This window comes from Chroicocephalus ridibundus, chromosome 6 (assembly GCF_963924245.1).
Source record: "Chroicocephalus ridibundus chromosome 6, bChrRid1.1, whole genome shotgun sequence".
NCBI lineage: Eukaryota > Metazoa > Chordata > Aves > Charadriiformes > Laridae > Chroicocephalus > Chroicocephalus ridibundus.
The window spans coordinates 43966737-43994550 of NC_086289.1; the positions used below are offsets into that span (position 1 = coordinate 43966737).

Consider the following 27814-nt stretch of genomic DNA (forward strand, 5'->3'; position numbering starts at 1 on the left):
TTCATCCCCTCCCCATTACTCAGAGACACGCATGCGGCCTCATTTTTGGTCTCCTTCCAGGATACCCCTTTCCGATGTGCAGTTGTGCCCATGTTCCACTTGTTTCTTAGCAAACTGCCCTTCGAAGTGCTGCTTTTCGTGGCTCTTGGCACTTTTGGAGCTCAGAGCAAGCCCCCATGGCTCTGCTCATCCCCCAGGGATGGTGAGCAGTGGCCAGCCCCTCAGCTGGCATAGTGACAGCGAGCCCATCCCAGGGAATACTGAGGGATGAAGGATGCTCTCTCTCCCTGTGGGTCCCCGCTAGGCCCCAGCTGTCCCCCCTGGTCCATCTGAGGTTGGGCTCTGCTGCAGCCAGTTCTCAGCTCATGCCTGGCACTTACCCACAGCCAGGGACGGGCAAACCTCACCCAGGGACCTTTTTCTGGCCTTTCACCACTGCCAGACTGATAAATCGCTGTCTCCACGCCCGTCTCCCTGGAGAGAAGCTCTCACCACTCCGGCAGGTCGCAAGGTGCCAGCAAATGCAGAGCCTGTTGTTGTTGCTCTTGCTTTTCTCCTCTGCTGCCCTCTCCCAGCCACAGTGGCCACAGGGCATGAAGGGCTGGCACTCGGCTGCACGGCGGCTTGGTAAGTAGGGGGCGAGGGCTGGGTTGCATCGGGGATTTCCCGGCAGAGCTATCGACGGGAGGCAGAGGAAAGTCTGTATTTATGGCTGATCTATTATAGGGCAGCAATATTTTTTAACTTGCCCCGGAGCTGTCTGGGCTCAGGTCCTACAGCTGATTGTTTAATGCTCAGGGGGCCATGACTTGATTTTGCTTTTTCTCTCTCCTCCCCTTCATCCGTCTGATGCCTCTGGACATGTTAGCAGGCCCGTGAGCGAGGGAGCCAGACCCGCCGCCCTCCTCCCTGTTGCCAACCCTGAGGAGCCCATTGCTGTTATTTCAGTTCTGTGCCGTAGCGAAATAGGGATCAATAACCCAGCTCTCAGCCCTGGATCCAGGCACATGATAGGAAACAGTGCCTGTGATTTTAAGCTCTCTCCAAAGGCTGGATTTCCACAGCCTGTGATGTGGAGAGGAGATGCCCGCCAGAGCTGTGTCCCTGCCTCGGCTCCCATCCCTGCGTGCTGCAGAGCCTCTCTTGTGAAGATGCACTCTCTCAGTCCAACAGCTAGAGGGGACGGGCTGATTTTTCACCCCTTTTAAAGCAAAAGTCACGTACTTGTTATTTTTTTCCGCATGTCAATTGAGCTCAGATTTAATTGCTATTCTCAGCATACAGGTTGCTGCACTCTCCTCCTGCCACCACCCCCGTCTTCGGCAATGTGCTGAGGCTATAAATAATTGAAGGGCAGGATCTCGGGTTTTTGCCAATTTTTGCAATTTGTATTCACGGATGGTCAGGGTCTGTCTCAGCCCATGGAGCTGCGCGGGCCACGGCTGAGCAGCCGTCGGGGCGAGGGACAGAGGGAGAGTCCCCCTGGGGGCGCAGGCATCCGTGGCGGAGACTTGCAACCAGCCTTGACCACGTCTCGCTCGGAATAAAAGCCTCAGGGCACAAACCCAGTATGTATAAAGTTTTATTTTGTTCTCAGGAGGAAGATTCCACTGAACCATCCTTACATGACATTGGATATTTTACAGAATGTAGTATCAAAAAAGAAATATATATATATATATATAAAAAAAAATACCTTGCAGTTACATGATATAGCCAAGAGTACGGTTCTTAGCATGTCTGCAGGTTTGACCTTCCTTAGGCCTTCTGTTCCTCTACGTGCCCTACAAATGGCTTTTTGGACGATAGCAAAACGGCAGAGTGACGCGTTCACTGTTGAATCCTATCTTGCATGGCAAGCCAAAGGAGGAGGAGGAGGAGAGGCCCGAAGGAGGCCACAGGCACGCAGAAAGGACAGCAGGCAGTTTTTGCATGTTGCTTAGATCTATAGGAGGGCTTTACTGGCAGGAAGGAGATGATGTCCCCACTGAAGGAAGGTAAGCTCACCTGACCTTGTTCCTTGCTGGGGCTTATTTGTCTCATGGGGAGGAAGGGTGGGGAGATATGAATCCTTCTGGTGTGCTGGGTGAGTTGGGGTCAGTCTAGAATGACTTGGACACCTGCAATAGGCCAGAAGAGTCATGAGCAAACACTGGACACCATCAATAACCTGTGAGTCAGCCAAATCAATGGCCTTAAAGCAGTTAAAAGGGACTAGGTTCCTGCAAGAATGAATGCACTGCCATGCAGGACTACTGAGGCCCCTAAAGAAGAGGTGAAACCCCAAAGAAAGGCATTTTATCTTAAATGATTCTGCTGAAAATAAGTGTTGCTTAGGTACAGCAGATGTGATGCTATCTCCTGTGTTGGAAAACTTTCCTTGGGAGGTCTGCTGTGGCTGGACACCATTCCGAGATCTAGCCTGGGGAGAGGACTGGAGAGGGCTTGAGGTCAAGGAGGGATGGAGAAGTTTTGGTGGCTGGAAGTGAGAGTGACACTGAGTTCAAACCCTGCTCCCTGTCCTTGTGTCCTCTGTGGGGCACCCATCCCACATGGTGGGGTAAAGGTAGCCCATTTAGGTTGGTGTTGTCTTGTCAGCCATTAGCTTGTCAGCCATCACTGAAGTTCAGGGCTAATGTGGATGTACCTTCACATTCCCGGGGACAGGTGAACATCACCTGAGATGCCATCAGGCAGGGACATTTTTTTACAAATAGAAATTGTAGCAAACCCCCAGGCCTTTCTCACTGCTCCTTGAACAGAAACGATGGGGGACCTGTGAGGTCCAGGCCGGCCCAGCTGGGTTTCCCGCGCTGTCTGTAGCCTCTGTAGCTCCTGCAGTTGTGTGATCTGAAGGGAAGATCTGGCTGGAGAGCCACAGGGATGGGCGCAATTCTCTGTGCATGGCCCAAAGCTTTGATGGCAGGGAAATGCTGCCTCTGTTGCTGTGCCTTTGTCCTGGCTTGGAACAGGGCTCCCCAGGAGCATGGGTGAGGTTTGGAGACGGGCAGCACAAGCTGAGGACGCTGGCTGAGATCTCGCCCTTCGGTCCCTTCCCCCAGCTCCCTAGCAAGCATTTCCTAAGAGCGCAAGCGAAGGGACATGGGACCAAGCGAAACAAATGACGTGGAGGGCTGGCAAAGGCCTGGCGTGCGCTGAGCATTGTGGCTACTGCTTGCGAAAGACCAGAGTCTGGAGCATATTAAAAAACAACAACAAGAAAGGGAGCTGCAGCAGCAGGCTGCTTAGTCACTCATCTCTCCAGCTCCGGGTCCAGAAATGTCCATCTCTCTGAGGAGCCTGTTTTCTTCTCCACCCAGTCCACATAGTTGGAGACTTTGGTGTACACACCATACACCTGCTTGCTGCCGCACTCCTCTGGGCCACCCCATGAGACCAGCCCTTGGGCCACCCATCTCCGGGTTCCTGGGTCCTGGATGACAAAGGCTCCTCCACTGTCTCCCAAGCACGTGTCCTTCCCACCTTCATAGTAGCCAGCACAGAACATGTTCTCAGTCACGCTGTAGTTCCCTGACCGCGACTCGTAGCTGGTCTTGCACTCCGCGTGCAGCACCACCGGCAGTTTGACATACTGCAGGATGTCGGACAGTGTCCTCATGCCCGAGCTGATGATCTCATCCACTGTGATGTTGGGGTTAGAGATACCCCAGCCAGCAACCAGTCCCAGCGTGTTAGGGTGAGGCCCCTCCAGCTCGTGCTCAAACTGGGGCAGGCAGACAGGCATGACGTAGTTCCCCATGGTCACCTTCTCCTTCAGCTTCACCAGAGCGATGTCATGGTTGTAGTTCTGGATGTCAAACTCCTCATGGAGGATGATCCTCTCCACCGTCCGGTTGACGGCCTCCATCTTGTTCCTCACGTCATGAAGGGCCAGGTAGACGGTGACGTGCTCCTTGGAAACAGGGATGACAGTCTTGTCTCGCCGTTGGGAGCGGAGCACGTGGGCGGCCGTCAGCACCCAGGAGTCTGAGAGCAGAGCCCCGCTGCCAAACCATTTGTCGTTGGGCACCCGGGACATGTCCTCCACCACAATCAGGGCCTGCCAGGGGAAGAAGCCAGGCTCTGCATTTCGTCCGCCAATGATGCGCTTGATGATCCCAGGCAGAGGACGAGCCGGCCGGCCGCACACTGGGGACAAAAAGGACAGGACAGTTACTCCCAGCACTTACCTAGGGAACAAATGAAAAGGGACAACCATGTAGATTATGCCGCATGGCTGGTTATCTTCAAACCAAAAGCTCACTTGAGTCTTTTTTTTTTTTTCAATAGAGGGCAACTCTTCTCATTTTCTCTGCAGATAAAGCTTGTCCTCCCTGACATTTTCACCTTCTCCTGGCAGGGCGTGCTTCAGAGCTGGGAGCTCCCTGCTCCTGCTGTCCTGGCTCTGTGGGAGTCCATCCTGGTTTTGGCTGTGAGCAGTCAGGGCCCAGTCAGTCCCATGAGTTTGCTCAAAAAAAGTAGCCTCCCAGCTGCCCTCTTCTTCTCCACCTTTGCTGTAGGCTGTGAAAAGATTATGTGAATGCTCTTGGCCATGAGACCATGAATTTTCAAGGCACACTTTTGTTTACCAGCCCAGATGTGTCTCAGGCCCAAAGAGTCTCCACTGAACTTGGGAAGGGTCAAGGTCTTGGTACGTGTCAAGGTAGGGCTGCAGCACATGTGGCCCTGTCATGAAGGGAGCTGGAGAGCCCTTGATGAAAATGGTGGGCTGTGCCACGGGGTGGTATGTGCTGGACCTCCACTCCAGAAGGGCCGCAGGATTTACTCTGCAAGTAGCAGGCTCATCTGGTGTAACAAGTGGCTCTTGCCCACTGGGCATGTATATGGACAGTCAGAATTGTGTATAGCCCACTGTGGGGCTGTGGAGGCTTTCATCTGGGCTACCCTAAAGCTGCACCAGATCTCCTGACACTGAAGTCAGGCATGGATCCAGCAAAACATGTGAGCCAAGGTGGGACTTCAACCACTCTAAGTAGGATTAGATCTTTGTCTCGGTTTACACCCGTGTGATTTATATTCCAGATGAGAACCATGGCACTACCAGATTCCTTGGGGAAGGGGAAGTGGAGGGATCCTTCTGCTGTGTCGAAGACCTGGCAGATGCTATGATTTCTGCCAACTCTGGATCGCAGTAAAACAGGGCTGTGACTTAAAGGATGGTAGGTGGGACAAGGAGATGGCTTGAGGGACAGCCTGCACTTTGCAATTCCTCACTTTTCAGCTCAGTTTCTGGAGTGACTTGGCTGGATCCACAACACTTCAGAAGCAGAAAGGCCAAATGAGTAATCCTTCTGCCTCACCGTTCCCCGTGAGCTTGCTCAGCTCTTCCCAGATCATCCAGCCACTTGCCCGGCTCCTGCTCAATGTGCCGAGAAACCCAGGGGAACGCTAGTGGGAGGACTGGACCCTGACATCAGCCCAGCCTCACCCCTTGCTCTGAGACCCGTCACGAGGTCTGTGGTCTCATGGCCATGGCATTCGCCCTCCCGGCAGAGCTGTGACTGGAGAAGGCTCGGCTGTGGGATGTTGCCTAGCACCATGGGCTTTAATCCCGCATCTCAAGTCCTCACCACAATTCCATCAGCCAAACCAGCATCCCTCTGCTCAGCTCCTCAACAGACCCAGAATTAATGTCTGAAAAGCCCCGATGTGTGCCTGGTTTACCTCCAGGAGATTTATCCAGGTGCTGTGACGTGGCATGAGGAAGAGGGGGCACTCAGCATGCTGAAAGTGGCTCTGAGAGGGTTGGACGGGGTGGAGAGGGACACTGGGGAACTTGAGCCTTGGGACAAGGGTGGTGGTGTTGGGGCTGGTTCATGCCTGTGGCAGAGCTGTGGAGGGAGACTCCCAGGGTGGTCAATGCTCGAGGGTGCCAATGTCACTAGGAGGTTGTGGGAGTCGATTTGCGTTTTCCCTTCCGCAGCTGGAAGAGTCCCAAATCACATCAGTGCAGGTGGCAGTCTCATCCCTCTGAGTCTGCAAGGGGAGCACACATCCTCCACGGAAAACGCCAGGACTCTGCCCCAGTGCTCCCTGTGCTGGGAGGGGAAGATTCAGAGCCTCACAGAAAGAGGATCTGACCCCCAGGGTGATAGGATCAGGGCTGAGAGTCAGCCTCGCAACCAGGGCAGGAGCACCAGGAGCTGCTGACGTGGATTTGCCACTAAGAAATCTGCGACTCTGGCAGAGAGGGAGCGTGGTGAGCGTCTCTGCGCCTGCTTCGCTCCCCTGCCTTTCCCAGCGCTGAAAGGAACAGAAACCGTGCTCAGGCAAATAATTCCTGCGTCCCAGCCCAGCCCAGCCCAGCTGGTCTGCTGCACCGAAGCTGACGGCCGTCCCAGGGAGATGGTTTTGGAGGAAGCGCATGCAGCCAAATATTTATTCTATTAAATTACATATCAAAAACGCTGACCAGGCTGCGAATGCTCCCACTAATGGCAGAGGAAGGCGCGGAGCGGCCTGGAAGAGGAGTTTCTATTGATGGGGAGGTGGCGTGAGACACGGGGGAAGATCTGAAGAGCAGCTGGCCAGCTGCTGCCTGCAGATCCCGATCTCAGGAGAGCGTCACCCTCTCTCTGGGATTTTCCATCTTCCTGAAGTCTCTCTGACTTCTGTCACTAATCAAGAGGTCTGGAAATGGCCCATGAAGCAAGCTATGGCCCCAAAAGATGTCCCCATATGCTCCCAGCTCAAATTAGTTCAGGCTGAAACATCAAGGAGAGATGCAGGGAGCAGCCACCGCAACAACAACAGCCACAGCCCTGGCCTCGGAGCTCTGTGGGCTGCAGGGAATCTCAGGGGGTCCTTCCTCTGGTTCTGCAGTCGCTCAGCGTGGCCAGAGAACAGACGCCCTGTAAGACCTGCCATGGGGCTGAGCCAGCTCCTGGACCCTGGGGTGGCTGGAGCTGTGGCTGCTGCCCGGTGGCTGGATCGCTGCACCGCTCCGAGAGCCGTCCCTGCACATCCGACCACAACCTGCACCCGGGGCTGTGTCCAGCCCCCCCTGCCTGGCAGCCAGATCTGGCTCCATGCTCGGCTATGGCCAGCCAACATCTCAGGGACTTTTGTTTAATCCTGAGTGGGCGCCTGGCCTGAAAACTTGCTGGCTGCAAACATTTCTGCCACTGCTAAAAGTCTTGGGACTTCTCCTTCCTTGAGAAGTGGCTGGATTTTTCTGCACGGCTCAGAGAGTTGCTAATTGCTCCTGCACGTGGACAGACTGCTAATGGGATCTGACAGCCAGCGGCGCTGAGCAGGTAATGCTCTGTCCTTGGCTGGAGCCGTGTCCGGTGATGCTGGGGGCTGAATGTGGCTGGTGGGCTCTGCCCTGGGTTGCTGGTGCTGCTGGTTTCCTTGTCAGCTGGAGCTGGGAGCTCGGGGAGCCCTGATGGCTGTGACTCCACAGCTGCCCTATGCTGCTAGGGGGACATGCCCAGTGCCACCACTGCACCCTGATCATCTGGGCCAGCTGGGATAGCAGGAGGCCTCTGTCCCCATCACCCTCCTGGCCACACGTTGCAGCAGCTGGATACGTATAGCCAAGATGTATGGCATTGCCACCAGGGAGCAGGGTCCCTGCCCAGGGAAGCAGCAGGTCAGGTCTGGCATGGAGGGACGCCCCATCCCGCACATCCCTGCTCTGCACCCCTCACTGCAGGACCGGCCACCCCAGCACTAGTACCTGGTCGGCAGGACGGCAGCTTGGTCCCCAGCTCCTCGCTCCTCCATACCCCCGATGCGTCGCACGTGTAGGTAGCTGGAAGAGAGCAGAGCATTAGCTGGGCTGCAGCCATGGCATGAGGGGGTGTCTCTTGCAGCGTGATGTTGCCCAGCTGTCATGACATTTTGAACCCTTTTCCAGAGCAGGAGGTGATCTCCCTTTTTTCGCTCTCTGTGCTCCATTCCCTGGGGGGCCATATCCCCAGCGGGGGACATGCCACCGTCCTCAGTTTCGTTGCCTTCTGGAGGGCTGTGTTGTGACCTCAGCCTCGGCTGGGAGCTGCCGCCCCACAAATGCTGCCAGTGCCCGGTCTGCTAATGCATGCCGGCTGCTGGGACCAGATGCACGGGGCCAGCGCGTGTGTGTGGGAATATGAGCAGGGAGGCAGGAATGTGAGGAAATCCTTTGGCATTGCTTGCTGAGTGCAGGTGCAGGGTACCACGTGTGTAGGCTACATCCACCGCCTGCTGCTTGCAGAGCATCCCAAGCTCCCCCCGCTTCTGAACGCACGCACGCACGCACGCACGGCCACACACCCACCCGCACCGTGCCGTGGGGACGCGGCCCGGCCCCACCGCTCACCGGTGCTGTTGGGGGCCATGTGGTAGTAGGGGTGCTGGCAGTGGTACTGGATGGCTGCTCGGTAGGTGGTGAGGTTGTTCCTGGAGGAGAAGGTGACAAAGCCGTGCTCCAGCTCCGGCGGCGCATTGCAGTCAGCAACTGAAAGCCAACACAGAAGTGAGGGTTCAGCTCTTGTTTCTTGGGGTGCCCAGCCAGCCAGCAGGCAGGCAATGCTGGGCTTTGGCATGTGATGATGGTCCTATGGGGCACAGCAAGGGCCTGTGTAGTCCTGCATCCCCTTTCTCTAGGGCACTACAGGGGGCACAGCCTGACGTGGCCTCAGGTGGCAGCAGGAGGCTGTCCCCATGAAACTCCACCATGGCCACCTTGCAAAGACAGGGCATGTGTCTGGCACCGCTGAGCACCGCTGGCATGGCTCGCCCGCAGGTTGTATGGCCAACACCACTCACACTAGTGGAGATCCCCATGCTGGGAGCCCTTTCTGAGCACTTCATTAGTGCGAGATCTCTCTGCTACACCTTTAAGAAGGAAAGAAACCTGCACTGGCAGGTGAGAGCCATTGTGAGATGCTCCTGAAGTATGGTTTGGCATCCCTTACCAATGGGCAGGAAAAAGCAGGCAGTGATTCACTAACCTACACCATGCATCAGGGGAGCTCCTCTGTGCACAAGGCTTTGCTGGGGGCATGGCCTCGTATCTCCTTTTCTGGGTCTTGCTCACCAAACAGCGCTGATAAGCACTTACAGCTCAGGCTGAGCAACCCTAGGTCCTGGCCGTTCCTGCGATGGCAGGAGATGAGGGACATTGAGAGCGTAGCTTGGCTGGTCTGCAGGCAGGGGAAAGGCCAGCAGATGTGGGTGAGATCCCACCTGCTCCATCCCCCAGGACAAGGGCAGGTTTGGCTCTGCTTCACCCATCCCTGGTGTGGGCTCAGGGTCTGGTGGAAAGAGAAGGTATTCCAGGATGCCATTGCCCTTTCCCATGGCCTGTCCGTGGTCCCTTTTCTCCCCCACATCCCTCACAGTGCCCTGCTCAGCCTTTCCTCACCAGTTTGTCCCCTGGATTGGGCTTGTGCCACCCATCCTAGGAAGGACCCCAGGCTGCAAGGTGGCTCATTCACCAAAGCTAGGAGCCACTCCACAGGAGCTAGGGCTCCCCACCACGCGGGCAGTTCACAGCACACTTGGGTGATGCTGTGCAGCTCCCCCTGCACCTGCCTGGGGGATCTGCCCTAGGGGAGGGCAGGAACAATGGTCTGATCCCGATGGCTGCAGAGCTGGTTTCTGCCACATTTAAGATGTGGCGTTGAGTAGGGGATGGGCGACTTTGCAGAAAGCAGGTCCTGTGGCTCAGGGATGACATGAGCTCTGTGGCTCTCCATGTGCTCCAAGATGTGAAGGGGATGAGGACAGGAGCCCTAACTCCTCACGCAGTGATCCATGCTAACAAAGAGACAATTCACTAGAAGCAGTAGCTGGCACCAGGGATGTGTACTGAGGGTTAACTACCTGTTTGGGTGAAAAAAGCCTGGTTTATGGCAAAATGCTGCAGCTCACTATTCACCAAGGTCCCCTCCACCCCCCTGTAGGGACAGCAGGTGATGGGATGGGTGTGTGGGTGCAGTCAGCTTGGGTGGAGGCTCTGGGTACATGTGCCTTACAGAGGGGCAGAGGAGGGGACACAGACCCCTCTCACCCGCCCTGGGGGTCCCCGGCTGGCCTGAGCTTTCCTGCTCTCTTTCCACAGGCACACAGCGCTCCTGTGCCATGGTGCCAGCAATCATGGGACCTTTAAAAGACCCTGGGGGATGCTGGGGCTTGCAGGAATGAGGGAATGGATGTTGGGGGAACAGCCTGGCTTGAACATCTGCTCTGGGGTTGTTTATGGGTGCAAGGCAGAATCCACCGGTGTGCACAGCCTGTCCCTTCCCTTTGTGTCCCCACAGCCAGGGGCAGGCCTGATGCCTGGAGAATGGGCTCTTGCACAGAGGTGTTGCCCCATCAGTGTCCTGGGTCCTGCTGAAAGGGCAAGGGGAGGGAGTTTGTGCCATGGGCCTTTCCAGACTTTTGTCTTGAGAAAGGGGCCATTTAGCATCTCCATCTTTGTAGGACCAGAGGTGCACTTAGCTCCCCAACACGCACCTCCTCCTCTCCCAGCCTCTGATCCACACCCCAGCATCCTCCCAGTGAAGCCTCCAATGCCTCGGGGAGTCCAGGATGCATGCTCTGGGCTCCTGGGGACATGAATGGGGACAGACACTGGGCTCTGACCTCCTCCAGCTGGCTTCAGCCCGTTCTCACCTCTGCAGGGACAGCAGTGGGTAGCAAAGGGGAGGAGGAGGAGCATCCATCCCCCTGTGCTGGTGCCAGGGCTCGGTGCCTGCAGGAAAGGGCTGATGATGCCAACCCATCCTCCAGGCCACCTTGCCCGGAAGGTCTGAAAGGCACCAGGACTCTTGGAGAGAGGAGAGGAAGGAGTGTTTCTTATTTGCGACGCTGGGCCAGGGAGGAAGGGCAGTGGGAGGCTGAATCCAAACAAACAAACAGACAACCGGGCGGCCATGCCGTGCTCCTTGCGCAACCGCCGCCTTGGAGGGGGAGCCAAGTTGGGCCGAGGCATCCGAGTGAAGAGGGAGGGATGTGGAGGATGCGCCGGGAGCTGGCGGCAGCATGTGGTCCCTGGGCAGCGGTGCCGGGGCCGGGCAGGCACTCTTCCCATGGGGCAGCATGGCAGCCAGAAAGGGGGGCTTGACTCCAAATTTGCTTCCCCCTTCTCGAGACGGAGTTAAGAAAGCACCAGGCGCAGGAGGTTAAGAGTGCCATGCCAGTTAGACAAGCCACGGAGATGGATTTGGCCAGGGGTGAAGGGGACCTGCCCTGGGTACCGGACAGATCAGAGAGGGGCATCAAGACAGGCTGCCCATCGGGGCGGCGTGGCCGGCGCCAGCCTCAGGCGGCCACTTGCTCCGAGCCGGCTCTTCCCTCTGTCTGGTTGTCGGCTCTATCTGCAGCTGCACCGAAAGCAGAGGGGAAGGAGGAGAGCAGAGAGAGAGAAAGCCCAATTAGTAGATGAGCAGAGAGAGGCATGCAGGAAACCCAGCCCCCAAAACACCAGAAATCGTTAATGAGCGCCCAGCCGGCCGTGCCAGGGTGCTACGGATGCTGGCAGAGCCACGGTCATGCCAGGGACCCATCTCGCTCTGCTCGGCTGGGGCGACCTGGGGACAGTGGCTGGGAGAAGCCGTCACGGGGTTGTGTTTAGCCTCGCCAGGCCACGGAGCTGGATTTTATCCACCTTGGCTGAGAAGTTTTCTATTTTCTGCTCTGCTTTCTAAAACCATTTTTGCTTATGCCCTGCCTCTCCCAGACATCCCGGGGAGGTGGGAGGCATTTGCAGTTCGGAGGCCTGAATTGCCCATTTAGGGGCTTCTTGGCTTTCCAAAAAAAAGTCTTAGAAATTTAGTGTGGTGAGTCATATCACACAAGAAGGGACCAGTTCCAGCCTGGCTGGAACAATGCAGGTAATAATTTCAATTTCCTCCAAAAAATAATACTTTTGGGGGTTAAAAATATTTACCTATATTTTTGTTCTTTTTTTATTAGGCAAGGACAATTTTTATCTGATCTCTGCTCAAGCTGGATAAAATCTGTGGGAGACTGTGGTAGTGAGAATGGTAGGAGTGGAGGGGAGATCCTTGTTAAGGCAGAGACACCACTAACCCCACACTGTCTGAGGAGCCCTTTCAGATATGAATCTATTTAGCAGCTCTGAGAGCCTCCTGTTTTCCAATTTGAGTGAGAAAACATGAATTAAAACTCCAGAAATACTCTCCTAAGGTAAGATCCACAGTTGTTTCATTAAAAGAAAAAGGATCTGCCCAGAGGGGGAGAGCCTGCATCCCAACATCCCTTGAGAGCATCTCATCCTGCCTCTCCTGGAAGGTCTTGGGACCTTCTCTGAGCATGTTTGCTGCTTTTCTTCTCTCTGGGACAGCCTTACAGCAGACTGAGCAGCAGCGAGAGCCTCCCTGAGGCTGAGGGTGTTTGGGGGAAAGGGAAAAGATGTTGTCAGGTACATCTTCCAAGCCTGAGCTGAGAGAGGAGCTGGGTTAGATGAAAGAAGAGATGATGCAAATTGTCACCTGTCCTTTCAAATGGCATCTCCTTCCTTCTTCCTTTTTCTCCAGTTTTGAAGTTTGTAAGTATTTGGGCAACTTTTGTCTCCCCTTTCACTTAAATGAGCAGTACCCAGTTTAGGCTAGTACCTGGGACCTCTGTAATGCCCTGGGCCTTAGCAGTCTTCCCATCAGCAAGGAGATTTGGACCAGGAACCAGATTATCCCAAACTGTCCCAGATTTATCCAACGCAGCCAGCTCTCAAGAGTCAGGGCTGCTCTTTCTTTGACAGGGAGACAGCAAAGCGGCTCACAAATCAAGTTATATGAGTAATCTAAATAAAAGCACCAACCTCCTGCTTGTGGCATTTGGAGCGAGCCCCATTATGTTATCCAAGAACGAGCCAAAAGAGCTTTGCAGAGTTACGTAGCCTCTCTGGCTGGGTTTGTGTCTCTGAGTAAGGAACTCCGCTCTGGCAGGAGCAGCTCCCTTTAGCATGAAATGATTTCAGCAGGAAAAGGACGTTGGCAGGGTGGGGAAGGGTGTCCTTACTTTTGCAGATGGGGATCTTGTTACTCCAGGTCCCGTCCTTTAGACACTCGATCTGGAAGGAGTCGCTTTCCAGGTTATCCTGTGCAGAAGATGCCAGCAAAAAAGCACCATCAATGTACAAAGCAAGGAAATTCGTCTCCCCATAAAAACTCAATTTCTCAGTGATTTAGTGAAGATATAACCAGATCCCCCCGGAAGAGGACTTTTCTAGCTAAAAAATGCAATAAAATCATAATGAAAAACTTGGAGAGTTTTCTTGTTGCCAGCAACTCAGTGGTATGCTGAATGTAAAAGAACTGGAGACATCTATTCCTGTTCTAGGTGCTGGGTTGGTCAAGGAGGCAGCTCTGCATGAAGGATGAGTCTGGGAGGAGATCAGAGAAATACCCAGCTCCATGTCGGAAGTCAGACCGGGCTACTGGTTTGGAGTGAAGACAGCCACCCCATGAGTCACCCACACTCCCCGTGGTTCTCAGCTGTTTCCCGAAGAGGGCCTGCCAACATCTCAGCCCTCTTGATTTGCCGAAGCTGTCCCAAAGTCCCGGAGGACCTCCTGGTCTGTAGAGGCTGGCCTCTGCAGGGCTGCCCGGGAGGCTGAGCAAGTGCCCACCGAGGTAGGGAGCAGGCAGAGTCCTGGCAGATCCCCAGGGCTTTTGCTGACTTTTTCCTGCGCAGAGGTGCCAAGTCTGGCATCCTGCGAGCTGGCCAGCTCTGGAGGGATGATGAGAGGGTGGCTCGGGAAGCTGCCATCTCCTCTATTCCTCTGCGACTTTGGGAAGGAAAGTTGGTGGCTCTCAGAGGAGACTTTGTCCTTGCCCCTAGGAAGGGGGTAAGGATGGTGCGTGGGATGAGTTCACTCTCTCAAACAGAGGCAATGGCTTTGGGAGGAAGGATCCTCCCTTTCCTACCCAGGTGCCCAGCTCCATACCGTCACCCTGTACCTTTAGTACTTTGTATCCGGTGTTGCAGCTGATGACAACCTGGTCTTTGAAGGTGTACTTGGCTTGAGAAGGCTCAATTTTCCCATTGATTGGTGGTTGCACCAGTGGGCATGGGTTCCCTTTGAATAAAGAGCAAATGAAGAAAACCAAAACTCAGCTGAATAAATGGGAGGAAATGAAGAATCCCAGCTCTGCCACCCAGTCCCTGTAGCAGGGATCCCTGCCCTGCTCTTGCTATTAACCTACACTAACATGGCTCAGCCAGGCTCTTCTCCTAGAAGGAGTGGAAGATCCGGGTCTTTCCCCCAGTCCTGGGCTGCTCCTGGCTTTGGGCATTACAAGGCCGGGAGTTAATAACATTAGCTTTTGCAATTATCCTGCCCAAAACTGCACTGCTTTGCAGTGTGGTCTTGTTTCAGGGCCCATCTGGCAGAGGGAAAAAAAACACCCTTTGATGGAAGGGCTCCATCTTATTTTATTCCTCTCTTGTGATTTCTGGGACAGACACTTTCTGGAGACAGAATCATGGACCACCAAACTCATGGTCTCCACCTGCAGGGTTTATAAAGCCCCTCCCATTGCCCAAGCCCAGCAAACAAAGGAAAGCAGCAGGAGTTACCAATTGCTGTGTACGACAGCTTCCAGCCCCTGTTCTCTCCTGAGTTGTCACTGTGGAAGAGGATCTGCACGCTGTTGGTTTGGGTTTCAATGCGTCCTGGGGACTTTTCTCCACAGAAAGGGCCAAACTCTCTTTGGCCAGCTTTGATCTGCCAAGGGAAAGAAAAGTGGGTAGCTTGATCTACCAAGGGGAAGAAGAGTGGGTGGCTTGAGTGGGAACTTTGATCCCTGAGGATCACTTCACCCTGAGGCTCATGAAGTGGGGTCAGTGGGGCTTAAGCATCATGTGTTTAGGGGGATGTGAACTGGAAGAGGGTCACCATTGGCTGAGAAGGTCAAAATCAGACATAGTAAGAGACATGGGTTCAACTGAGCACAGGGCTCCTGCTGGCTTCATCACCCCGATTTAGAATGGGACAATCTCCAGGGCACCGGGGAAACAACAGGAGAGTGGGACAGGAGGATTGGGCAGATCTCCGCTCACCTTGATGTAGTCATAAGGACAGGTCACTTCAGGGTGGTCTTCCACGTCAAAGCTGTCCTCGAAACTCAGGGTGATGAAGAAACCCTCCTCCAGCTCGATGCGGTACAGGCAATCCGAGCTCTTGGGGTAGGGGCTGGGGAAGTCAGCGCTGGTGATCACCCCGCTCCTCTGGGTGTAGAGGTTGTCGCTGCACTCCACTGAAACACAGCCATGGCTCTCTCAGGGGCTTGCCAGCCACATCCCAGCCCTGGCCACCCCTGAATATGGGTCCATGCAAGGAGAACCTCACACAGCCAAGCTACAAATGCGCCTGTGGCATAGAGGGTCCTGGGCTGAGAGCTAATCCCAGGTAATCTACATGATGCAGACTCAGAGCAGAGACTAAACCTTTTAATTTCTCTCACTTGAGGAGGTCTATGGGGCTTATCTGAGGAGCATAGCCCATGGGAGAAACGACATCTCCTTCCCACAAAAGACAACTGTGGGCCTTGGGCACTCTCCACACCTAAGCTATTGGTTTGTAGAAGAAAAGACATCTCGTCTCTCCTGGCAGCAAGAGAGGGCAGTTTTGCCTGTGTCTGGTTGCCTGCCCAGGGACTCCTCTGTGTGACTGTCCCCATGTCCGAGCTGTGCCTGGGCAGTACCTTTGCAGGTCCTGTTGTCGGAGTGGAGGATGTAGCCGAACCTGCAGGAGCAGTAGTACCCGCCGATGTAGTTGTGGCAGTAGTGGTCACACGCCAGCTCCTCGTCACTTTTCTCCAGGCACTCGTCCACATCTAGGATGGAGATAGCAAGGAAGGGAGGTCACCCTGCGTCAGTCCTCATGGTGGCACTTACTACAGCACCAAGAAATTAGTTGTCTCATATGGTAGGTCACACAAGCACCTATCAAGTACCATATGGGCCATATGTCACATAAGGACATCTCTTGCTAGGGTCCCCAAGGCTGGCCTGGGATGCGATCCTAGCCAATTTCTTCTGCTGCCCTAGCAAGCCAGTCCTGCAAGTTTAACCACTGCTTACCCACAGCCGTGTAATGGGCATCGAAGCCAGTGAAGCGCTCCTCGTTGGAGAAGTCGGACCTGAACGTGAGCCCCATGTAGGGCCCCGGGGACAGGATCACTTGCTGGCCGGGGGCCTGCTCTGTGTCCGTCGTCTCTCTGCCGCAGAAGGTTGCCAGCTCCTGGTCCTCAGCTTCAATCTGTGAGCAGAAAGAATGGGTGAGCACTCAGCAGGGCTCGGGACTTGCCCCCTGGGCTCTGCTGAGCACTAGGATAGTGCAGGAGTTTAACACGTCCCTGGGGTGCTCCCCAGTGCTGGTCACCTCTGAATTTTCTCTGTATGGGGCTGTGGGTGTCTGCAAGCTTGGGGAGCCCATGGTGCTTTTCTGGGGGAGGTCAGACTGGGCTTGGAGTCATGTTCTGCACGTTCTGACAACTCAGGTCTCTGCCCAGCCCAGCCTGTCCCCTGCCAGAGCTCAGCAGTGTCTCCATGGGGCAGGCTGCCTGTCTGGCAGCCTTTGACGGCGACAGCCCAAGGATGCAGCTCTGCACCCCTGGGTACCCCGTCCTGCTCAGCCCTGTGCTGCCTTGGCCCTAAAGATCAATTTCCAGCCATTCCTGCTGCATTCACCTCACCTTCTGAAGCCAAAGTGTGATGCCGGGGATGCTCAGAGCATGTCAGGTCTGACTCCCACTGCTCCGGCTCTCTGAGATGCCATTAATGCAGTAAAGCAACTAAATGTTTTCTACAGAATGAACACAGGGACTCAGGTCTGCCTGCCCCTGCCTGTGGTCACCCTCTGAAGGAGATGCTGAGAGTAGGCAGCATCCTGGATGTAGGGAGGAGCTGGGGGGTGTGAGGGCAGGATGCAGGGAGGGAGCCTGTTTGGGAGGCGGGGTGAGGACGTGGGCAGGTGACAGGCGGATGAGAGGGTGTGAAAATCAGCCCCAGGCCATGTTGCACCTACTCTGAGCTGTTGGTACCTGAGATGCTTCCCCTCACCTCCTCCCTCAGCCCAAATGCTGATCCGGGCAGCAGCATCTGTGTGAGGGCCGTGCTACTGGGAGGGCGCTGTGACCCCAGAGGAGCCCCTGCCCATCGGTTTTCCATCAGCTCAAAGCAGCAGCTGTAATTTGGATGGTGTTTCTGTCCCCTGGGCTGTCTTGGACAATCTCAGTCCTGTCCCTGCCACCCAGGGTCCCTGTCTGGTTCCAAACCTGCACCACCAGGCACTGTTTGGGCTCCAGAGCTACAGGAGGGGACCAAGGGGCCAATGTGCCCTGTTGCCATGTCAGCATGCTCACTAGCCTCTGTGTGCATCCCTTTAAAGCACAGCCGTGCCTGTGCCTTCAAGCACTGTAATGCCTGTGAAAAACCCGCTGCTTTTCCCTAGAAACCCCCTCCCTTCCTTTTCCCTCCACATTTTCCCCAGGACTATTTCAGCATCGACCCCATCTCCTTCTCCTGCAAATCCCACCCCCACCCCCTGCCTGGACCCCAGCCTCTCCCAGCTCATTCCCAGCACCCTGCCTTGCTTTCCCCCAGGAGATTTGAATATGAATAACCCCTCGGCTTGAGGAATGCATGAACATCACCAAGCCAGCTCCCGCCGCTCCTGCTCATGCCAAGCCAAGGCTATTGAGGCTGTGATGAAGCGTGCAGCTCCCCAGCCCATCCCAGGGGAAAGCAGCCGCCTGCTCGGGGACCTACGGAGTCCCAGAGGTGTCACAATGCCACCTCCGGCTTGCGAGGCGAGACCCTCCTCCGGCTGCATGCCCGTCTCCTGGAGACCCTCAGTATGCGCCGACTGGGGAGAGTCTGGGGCTGGAAGGGAAATTTCCCAGGGCTGAACAAGCAGGCGGAAACTCGCTCACACCAGGGAAAGCCAACGTGGAAATGGCAACTCAGCATGCCTTGACATTGCCTCCAGATATTTTCCATCCTCTCATACGAGCTGGAGCTGGCCAGAAAAGAGAGAGACTTTCCGATGATAAATTTTGAGAATTTGGAGAAAAAACACGCACCCCACATTGGGACAGAAACCCAATTGAATTTTTTTTCTTTTCGTGAAACAGTGTTCTGAAAAAAAAAAAAAAGGAAAACAAGTAATTTGGGATCCATCTGGTTTCAATCCCTTTGAAATATACTGTGGTACTTTAGAATCCCTTTTAAATCTGAAAGAAAGATTGTTTTGAAATGAAATAGTGTTTCAGACTGAAAAATGGGAGCATCATCACCAAAATTGAAGGAAAATGGCATTTCAGCCCTGACATGCAGTCTTGGCTGCGTGAGCACGCGGCACACAGCCTTTTCTGCAAAAACGGCTTTTTCTTAAGGAAAGCTGTGGTAAGGAGCAATTTCCAGCCAGCTCCTTTGTGTGGGGCTGGTGGCTGTCGCCTCTGCAGGGATACACAAGCCACCGTGCGAGCTCCCATCCCTCTCTTCCAGCCCCAGCCGGTGTGGGACCTGCAGCACAGCATCACCGATGCGTGAGAAAACCTCCCTGGTGCCCTGTGTCTTGTCCCGAGGATGCTCCCAGTATGGGGCCAGCCCCAACGCCACCCCCAGCATCCCTGGATACAGCCCTGGAGTGGCAGGATGAGGCCTGAGAGACCCTCGCTCTCCTCACCAAAGGTATCCACGGCCCCTTATCTGTGACGGGTCCCATGCCCCAAGACACAGGGAGCAGAGACAGCCCTCCAGCAGTAAACTAAACAGAGAGGTCATCATCCCTGGTTAATATTTGCTGCTTCTGCTGAGGACTGTATACTTTTTCATAGATCATTTACATCCAGCGAGCAGGCTGGTAATTAAATCCTGGTTGTTTGTTTGGAGTTTCTCCCTCTCGGGTCACGATGTCGACGTTTTCACTAGAGAAGATGTGTCCCTGAGGGAAATATCAATTGCCGCAGAGAAATTCCCTATAAAAATACGCTGAAAGAATCCTCCTTTGAAAAATAAAATATAGCGACACTCTCGTGCCTTAAATTTACCCTTGCCGCTGCCTCCTGCTGTCTTCCCTGTTTCTGCATTCCCTCGTTAAGATTTCTGCCCCTCTGGGTGGAAGCAGATGGGGGTCCCTCCCTGGCTATTGCATTTTTGGCTCGGGCTGTGCCTAAGAAAAGTGGTGACCCAAGCTGTGTGGCCCTCCTCTGTCCCAAACTAATTTCCCCCTTCGGAGCAAGAGGTAGGAGCTGGGGTGCCCTGTCTGGGCAGCAAATGCTGCCACAGGGCACGGAATGCTGGGGATGCTGGAGTAGCTATGCTCTGGAGATGCCTCCTGCAGCGGGTGGGTTAACGAAACACCACAAAGACCAAGGGGAATTTGGCCCGGCCGTTCAGTGTCTGCCGCTGGAGAGGAGCAGGCAGCCGGCAATACGGAAACGCAGCCGCCATCCCCCCCCTCCCTTCCAGCCCTCCAGGAATGCACTAATTGGACTGATGAAGGCCAAACATACCGCTTGTAATATATATAAATGGCTCATTAGGCAGAGGAATCACAGTGCTGGGCTGAAGACACTGGGAACATGACATGGGGAGGAGACACTCACAGGCAGCGAAGGGCACGGAACAGCCCCTGCCGAGCTGCCTTGCAGTTAGAGTGCACGCAAGAAGGCAACACCCAGATGAAGGTTTTTTTTTTTTTCAAAACGACTGCTGCCGCTGCTGCTGCTGCCTGTTGGAAATAAGGCAGGGATGGGACAGCCCCAGCAGGAGCCTCCATCTAGGTCTCCTGGAGATCCTCTCCCCAACATGCATGCGTCCTCTCCCCGATATATGTGAAGGGACTTTTCCTGGGCAAATGTGCACTTGAATTTTCACGGGAACATCCACGGCAGCCGTGCCATGGGGGAAAGGGGAGCGTGGCTGGTTTCCCTGGCTGTGGACTTGGCTTGGCATCTGCAGGCTGTCCCCCCCCTGCAGGTTGCTGTGCCCTCATGTCCTGTTTCTGGGCCAGGTCTATTTCCTGGGGGGGGTGGGGGTGCAAGGAGAGCCCAGATGGGGTGCAGGGGTGCTGATGGAGCTGCTGGCTCGCGCTCATGCCTGATCCTCCTCCTTCCCCTGCCTGGGGGGTGACTTGGTCCCCAGTGGTGCAGGGGGTGGCTGGTGCCACCAGACTCCTCGGCGCAGAGCCAGCGGCATGGGAAAGGGGTGCAGCAAAGCCCTGGGCCCTCCCCTCCTCCCAGCTGCATCCTGGGATTTGAAGTGCTCCTCTTGGGAGCCCACATCCCCTGGGCATGGATTACCACCTGGCTGAGGCCGGTCAACAGCACTGAAAGAGGATGCTCTTCTCCTGACCCCTCCGTTCACGCCAAGCCCCAATTTGTGCTTTTCCCCCCTTCTTTGAGCAGAGGGAGGTGCAAATGGGTCCTGCGCACCCTTCTCACAACCCCAGGCTGGGCAGGCACTGTCCTGAACGCAGCACCGAGCTCTCTCCCTGGCCCTGCATGGCCCCTGCCAGCGCGGTGCCAAGCACTGAGGGTGTCCCTGGGCACGGTGCCACCGAGCGCTCTGCCCGGCGCAGCACACAGCCCTGGCCCATGCGAACTGCCCGCGGCAGGGCATGGCACACTGCGAGCCCGGACTTCGCCTGCAAAGCCAATTTGCTACAAGCCCTAAATGCCACACCAAACCTCAGGAGAATGCGGCTCCATCGAATCACAGATTTTTCATAATCCCCCTCCCCAAGGGCCGCTTCCCAGGGCTGACGCTCTGCCTACAGCCCTGCCTCCATAGCTTGGCCCGTACCCCTGTTTTCCCTTTACCAGTTCCTCACCGGGGCCAGCAAAAGCTGTCTCGTGCGCTCAGTTGGGCCCCTGGCCACCCTCGAGCAGATTTATTTGGAGCCACTGGTTTTGCTTGGGATGCTTGCCCAGCTCCTGGGCACCCACGCAAGGGGTTAGTAGGAATCTTGCCTGGGTGAGCACCTGGTGGCATGGATCCTCCCTGGGAACACGGGTGTGAACAGCAGCTGCAGAAAAGTGTCCCAAGTGCCCCACATGGGCAGGAGTCTGAATACAACATGAAGAGATGCATCCAAGGGAGACTTGGGTTGTGTCAGGGGAGACGGCACCCATTGGGCCCACAAAGTCTCATGGACGCCTCTGCTTCCCTGTCCCCATGCACTATTGGAAGAACCCATCACAGACAGTCCCTGGGCTTGAAGGAGCGAACGGAAAGCCCTTTCAGCAGATGTGGCATGTGCTGAAACCTGCCAGGTCTCAAGCGTGTGCCACCCTCAGTTGGGACGCAGTGGTAGGGATTGGGATGAAGAGATGTAACCCTACGAGGCTCCACACAAGGACTTGCCACGGGCTGGCCAGGCGGAAATCCTTTCACCACAGGCCCCATCTTCACTTCAATCAAGAAGCTGGTCCCAAGCTGGCTGCCAAGCCCTCAGGGACCGATTTCATTCCAGGGCTTGACTGAGTGACGTGCAAAACCTCATGGACAGGACCCCAGGCTCAGATTTCCCTAATAAGCTTGGGGATTTACTCTTGAAGGCCCCTCAGAAGTCAGGATTTCATCTCCCATCTCTGGCCCTCCACTGGGATTTCATCTCCCATCTCCCCGCCTCTGCCACAGCACTCTTCAGTGACACTGGTCAAGTCACTTAACCTGATTTCCCAGTCATGGCGGTGGCTTTTGGGGTGCCCCAGGCCAGTGCCAGAGACTTGTGTGAAAAAGTGCTCAGTGCTGGGTGACCCCAGAAAGGAGCTGGGCAAACCACACTGAGACCTCCGACACCAATGAGGAACCCCCAGATCAGCTCCCTGGGACCAGTGATGGGCCAGGCAGAGCCTGCCGAGGAGCATGGTGGAGGGCGGGAGCTGAAAGCCCAGCGTGGATGGCTGCTCCTTCCCCGTCCCCTGGATGTGGCTGAGGGCGGCCATCCAAAACCTGGGGAGACGCTGTCTCCAATGTGCCGGGGTCCAGAGCTCGGCTTCCCGAGGCAGCACGGAGCTTCTTTGGGTGGGTATTTTGGGGGTGGCCGTTCCTCCCATTCCTCCTGGCTCACTTCCTTACTGAAGTACCACTCCCCCTCTCTGCCACCCCCGTTTGCACAAAGAAGCCTCCTGGCGTGTGAGCATTTCTTTGGGAGCCATGTTCTTTTTATATATATACACACACGCGCGCGCATATATATGTGTATATATATATAAATAAACAGCTATTGTTTTAATTAGCCATTGTTTCAGAGCTCTGGAAACTGTTCCCTTCTGAAGACCACCCCAAAGTCAGAGATCCGCGTGGGTTTTGCAGCTCAGCTCACCCTGAACTTGCCACTTCAGGATGACTTTCTACACTGCTCGAGGTCTCGGGAGCGTGGGCAGCCAAGGAGGTGAGGAAAGCAATGGCCAGGGCATGGTGGCTTTCTGCCTCTCCTGAGCTGGGTCCCCACCTTGCATCGGGGTTCTTCAGCCCCCATTTTGACCTCTTTCTTATGGCAGTCAAGATGATGAAGACCCTGATGGAGAGTCTGGTCAGACTCCATAACAAGCAAGAACATGTTTCTTCACACACACACACACACAGGCGTATAATCATGTATTTAACCTGTGCAACTCTCTGCCACAGGACGCTGCAGAGATTAAAGTCACCCGTGAGTTCAGAACACAAAGTTCATGGAGGGGGAACCCACTGAGCACCATCAAACACAGAGATACCACCTGTGGCCTTCTGAGCCTCTTCACTGGGACTGGCAGAGTGTGACAGAGAAGCACCTATATGCGTTGGGTCTATAATGATATTCTATAGCCATGCACTGTTGGCCACTGTCAAAGAATGGGATGATGCTTTTTTTACATCTTGCACTGATGCAGACAGAGGCTGGACTCACAGACCCAAGGAGAAAAATAGCCACGGAGTCATCTGCTGCTCTCCTTAATGTTTTCTAAAGCTGGTGGTTTAGCAGCATGAAGATCGCACCCCTACCCTAGCAGAGTAGCCTACGGATCTCCCGTAATCCATCCATTTTCGGCACTTCCCAAATGTAATTCCATCGTGGAGGCTCCGCAAGCTGAGTTACAGCCCCAGGCAAATTTATACAGCTGAGATTTAAATCCCTGTGAAAAGTGCCGCCTTCTTATGGAAATCCAGCGGCAGGGAGAGCTATGGTGCCAAGTTGGCACCATGGCCAAGTAACAGGGAGCCTTATGAAAAAGGAAAAATGAGCAGGGGGTGAAGGGTGGGAGGAGGGGTAAAGCTTGGAATGGGGAAAGTTTCCAAGAAATCCGCTCCTTGAGCTTATTGGGTTTTTAAAGCAATATATCTCTATATATGTCCCTGGCCCTCGTGCTTGGAGAAAATCCAGGAGAAGCAGAAAGAACTAATCAAGCCTCAATGAGAGCTGTTAGTAGCAGAATGAGTGCCAGCACGAAGGGGAAATTAAAGCAGCGAACAACAGTTCCTAGAGGAAAAAAAAAAACACAAACGTTTGCTTTGTTTTCTTAGGGCAAGAATAAAATAATAATTTCAACTAGCTGGCAACTAGCACCAGGGCTGAGTTTTGCCGTTCCAGACCTGGGTGCAACTTCCACCTGCCTCTGCGCGAAGGGGCAAGGCGAGGCTTGTGCCAGGCGATGGGGGAAGGCATGTTCAGCCAGGCAAACCTAGAAAGCACCTGCTGGTCTGCTAGAAAGCACCAAACCTGACCAAGTTCAAAGATGTGGAGAAGGCAGCTTGTCCTGGATGCGGAGGAGAGCTCTGCTTGGAGACACCTGTGTGTGCAAGAGGCAAGGATGCTCTGTGGCACTGCAGTGTGTGGCCCACCATGGTTTCTGATGGGTTCCTGCCCAGCAATGAAGCAAACTGAAATCTGGTGTGGGTTTGGCCATGATATCTCCCTGAGAACCTCCATAGCTTGGTTGGGCTGCAGCTATTTGCCTTTGGGTCTGTGCCCTGTGGTTTGTGGGACCCCAAGCTCACAGACCCCAACTTGTGGGACCCCAAGCTCACAGACCCCAACTTGTGGGACACCAAGCTCACAGACCCCAACTTGCAGCCTCAAGCTCACGTCGAACCTTTCCCTTTTGCTTCCCTGGGGGCTGGACAGGGTGTCCTAAGAGCCTGCAAGCTGCGGCCAGGCATCCAGGCTGGCTGCAAGGTGCACCCACAGCCATGGCCTGGCAAAGCGTGCCCAGCTCAGGGGTCCTCCTTGCACAACAGAGTGGCACAGGCTCGGGGTTTAGCCACCGGGGCTTCATCAGCCCGTAGGTGTGTAAATCCCATTGGGTCCAATGAGAATAAGGTGCCCAAATACTTTCAGAAATCTGGTCCTCCGTGGGTAAGCTCTGAATCTGGCGTCCACTCACCGTTAGTCCAACGGATGTTGTCAGTTCACCTGTGCTCTCCCCATTGTCCGCTGGACTGACAACTCCTGTGCCGAATAAGTGGGGAAAACCACCTTGTTCCCAGCTTTTCCAGCACTACCCTCTCTCAGCTGGCCAGACAGGTCTGCTGTCTACCCCACCATCTGCCCCATCATATGACAGCTCACCTTCACATAGTCGTATTCACAGAGGTAGGACGACTCCAAGTCAAAATGCATGAAGTACAGCTTGATTTTAAATCCGTCAGGCACAGAGATGTTCCACGTGACTTCTGAGTCACTGGGATAGGAATCAGGGAAGTTGGGAGACTGAATCTCTCCAAACATGTCCGTCAGCTCGATGGCATCCACTGTGCAGAGCAGCAAGGCACAGAAGGACCAGGTCAGGGGGTACCTGGAAAACACACGTGTGGAGATGAAATGAAACTCTGGCAATGGCAAAACCTGTTGAGGGCTCAGTCTCTTTCCCCTGGTGGGTCGTGTAAGGTCACACACTTGAAACGGCTGGGAGAGGAGATGCAGAGCCATGTCACCATAAGCAAACTCCCCGCCAAGCCACAGGGAGGTGGAGGTGAGGGTGGGAGCTGCACGTGGCTCTCAGGAGGAGAAAGCCCCTTTGAAAGGTGGGTGGCACAGGCACCACGCATGATACAAAGGCACCTCCACAGCTCCCAGCCAGCTCCGGGCAGCATCAGGAGCTCGGTCTTTCTCACACTTCTCTAAGCAGCAGCTGCTGGCAATGCGTCCTTTAACTAATGGGGCTCTGATGGGCAGATCTTCCTTTAATGGAAGAATAAACATAAGGAGGCTTAATAAAATAATGACGCTTTCTAAATCGGTTTAATGAAAGCATCATGGCAATAACTGTTAAGTATCATTATCATTATTATTATTATTGCTTAGCCTTATCCTGCCAAGCTGGGATCGTTGACTCTCAATAAACAGCACATCTCCTTGCAATTGGGCAAGGATGGTCCAGGGCCCCAGCAGTGTAACCCAGCATGTTAGTCTCCTCTTCTCTTCTCTTCTCTTCTCTTCTCTTCTCTTCTCTTCTCTTCTCTTCTCTTCTCTTCTCTTCTCTTCTCTTCTCTTCTCTTCTCTTCTCTCTTCTCTTCCTCTTCTCTTCTCTTCTCTTTCTCTCTTCTCTTCTCTTCTCTTCTCTTCTCTTCTCTTCTCTTTCTTCTCTTCTCTTTCTCTTCTCTTCTCTTCTCTTCTTCTCTCTTCTCTTCTCTTCTCTTCTCTTTCTCTTTCTTTTCCTTTCTTTTTCTTTTCTTTTTCTTTTTCTTTTTCTTTTTCTTTTTCTTTTTCTTTTTCTTTTTCTCCTTTCCTTTCCTTTCCTTTCCTTTCCTTTCCTTTCCTTTCCTTTCCTTTCCTTTCCTTTCCTTTCCTTTCCTTTCCTTTCCTTTCCTTTCCTTTCCTTTCCTTTCCTTTCCTTTCCTTTCCTTTCCTTTCCTTTCCTTTCCTTTCCTTTCCTTTCCTTTCCTTTCCTTTCTTTCCTTTCCTTTCCTTTCCTTTCCTTTCTTCTTTTTCTCTTCAATTCTTAGGGTACCACTCACCCCAGCTGGAGAAGCGCACAGAGGCCGAGATCCTTAGAGATCTTTCGTCATCAAACTTAGCTTTTAAAAAACCTCAGCCTGAAGAGTTTGTCCCAATTTGTTACCAACTTGTTTGCCCCAGAGGAGGGCAGAAAGGAGAGGTAAATCAGTGTCAGCCCACCTGACCTCACACCAGCCTCGAGCTCCATTTGAGCATGAAAGTGAGCATGCACTGAGTATTTCTCTGTGCCAGGGGAGAACACCGCCTGTGCTGGAGGTGCAAACACAAAAGCTTGTGCCCAGAAAGAGGAGCAGACCAAAGGCTCTTCACACCCCGTGAAACGCACAAAGGAAAAGAAACAGGCAGGAAATTAGAGCCATTAGAGATGAAAATTTCCGCTTTCTAAAATAGGTACTAAGGCCTGGCAAAGGCTTGTAGGTGTGTATTACAGGCGCTGGAACTACTCACACGTACACCCGGTTTCAAAATCAGGGCTTGATTTAGGTATGCTGGTGAGGAAATTGAAGCTATATAAGTGGACTTTTTTTTAACCTGTCTGTGTTCTTTCAAAACCAGGGCAGTAGATTTCTGGGGCTCATTTGTGTAGTGCCATCACTTCTCCCAGCTCTTCATTACAAAGCAAAGTTAATGGGTACTGAGAAACTTGCATCTATTTTTCTTTCAGAGTGAGGTTGAACATGCCTTTTTCTGACAGCTTGTCTGAAACCACAAAAATGTGTGAAGGGAAAATCTGTTTCTCCTCTGGTCAGCGTACATGCACGGGGACTAGAAGCTCAGCTGGTGTAAACGGGCATCACCTCCTCGACTTGAACGGGCCGTTTGCCGGCGCAACTCTCTGCTCTCCCTTTAAACAGGGGAGGCAAAACAACACCAAACTTCTTCCCTCTGCCAGGAAAGTCTTAACCTCATGTAAAAGTGATAAACGACCGTGGTTGTGCACAGAAACCTGAAGCCCGTGCAGCACATCCAGCCTCGCTCGCACCTTTCGCCCGTGGACCACGGCGGAGCGGTACGCCCGGGCTGCGTGCCCATCACCCGAGGCTCCCTTCGTGCTCCGCCGGGATGCCGGCACGCAAGCCGGGCTGCAGCACGAAGGCAAGGCATGAGCAACGCCTCGTTCGCTCGCGGATGGGGAAACCGAAGCCACGGTCATCAGAGGGAATCCTTCCCCAGCGGGATGGCCCCCCTGCCACGCCGTGTCCCGAGACCCCAGCGTGCGGGACCCCCGGGGTCAGCCCGTGGCGGAGGTACTCACCTCATTTTGCTGCCGGGAGGGTTTGCCAGCGGGTTTGGTGTGGAGGATTGCCGGCTGGTTTGCGAGGGACGCCTCTGCCTCCTTCCAAACGCTCCGCTGTCCGCCTTATCTCTGGTCCGGAGATTTGTGAGCGTGTGTGCGGCTATGTGCGTGTGTGTGTCTGTGTGTGTGCGCGCGTCTGGAGTTGTCTGGCATTTTCCATGCAGGTCACGCCTTCCCCTGCCTGCAACCGTTCCCCACATCCCCGCAGGCAGGCAGGGAGACCTGCCTGCATTGGAAACGTCCCCCCCCGCCGCCCGCCCGCCCGCCGCTCCCTCCTCTCCCGCGCCGAGCTGCCCCTGCGCTCCAGCACAAGCCGCGGCATTCAGCGAAGTTTTTGTCTTCCCTAATCTCCAGAGTTTTGTGTGTGTGTGTGTGTGTGCGCGCCCATGCACATTGTGTTTTCTCTCTCTTTTTTTTTTTTTCTTTTTTTTTCCCCCCTTACAGCCTGCTTTGCCAGATGGCTAAAATTTGCCTCTCAATAGGGTCGGAGGCTCCAGCAGAAACAGACGTCAAGAACGCGTGAAAAAAAACCAAAACCAACCCTAAAAACCTGTGCGGGGATAAATAGCTTCAGTGGTGGTGCTGCAGCTGGG

At 54.4% G+C, this 27814-nt stretch overlaps 1 protein-coding gene across 2 annotated transcripts; it reads right to left on the minus strand.

Moving 5' to 3' along the window:
- Nucleotides 1–1702: 1702 nt before the first annotated feature.
- On the minus strand, nucleotides 1703–27421 carry MASP1 (MBL associated serine protease 1). Of its 2 annotated transcripts, XM_063339661.1 has the most exons (11): nucleotides 27180–27421; nucleotides 24536–24761; nucleotides 16057–16234; nucleotides 15678–15809; nucleotides 15034–15230; nucleotides 14551–14698; nucleotides 13932–14050; nucleotides 12991–13069; nucleotides 8324–8461; nucleotides 7703–7777; nucleotides 1703–4149 (listed from the first exon to the last, which is right to left on the minus strand). In XM_063339661.1, exons 1-11 carry the CDS (start codon nucleotides 27419–27421, stop codon nucleotides 3254–3256), a joined length of 2430 nt encoding a protein of 809 aa, XP_063195731.1. In that variant the 3' UTR covers nucleotides 1703–3253. The 2 variants fall into 2 exon arrangements, with proteins under 2 accessions (XP_063195731.1, XP_063195732.1); XM_063339662.1 differs by lacking the exons at nucleotides 1703–4149; nucleotides 7703–7777; nucleotides 8324–8461 and adding an exon at nucleotides 10648–11333 and having other exon boundaries at nucleotides 27180–27311.
- Between the last annotated feature and the right edge of the window lie 393 nt (nucleotides 27422–27814).

Excerpts from the sequence above, each read along its gene's own strand:
- MASP1 (XM_063339661.1), bottom strand. The coding sequence starts at position 27,421 with ATGTGGGGAACGGTTGCAGGCAGGGGAAGGCGTGACCTGCATGGAAAA. Across the intron at positions 24,762-27,179 it reads CCTCCCGGCAGCAAAATGAG|GTACCCCCTGACCTGGTCCT; the intron begins GTGAGTACCTCC and ends TGTGTTTTCCAG. Across the intron at positions 14,699-15,033 it reads GTCCTTATGACTACATCAAG|ATCAAAGCTGGCCAAAGAGA; the intron begins GTGAGCGGAGAT and ends TTCCCTTGGCAG.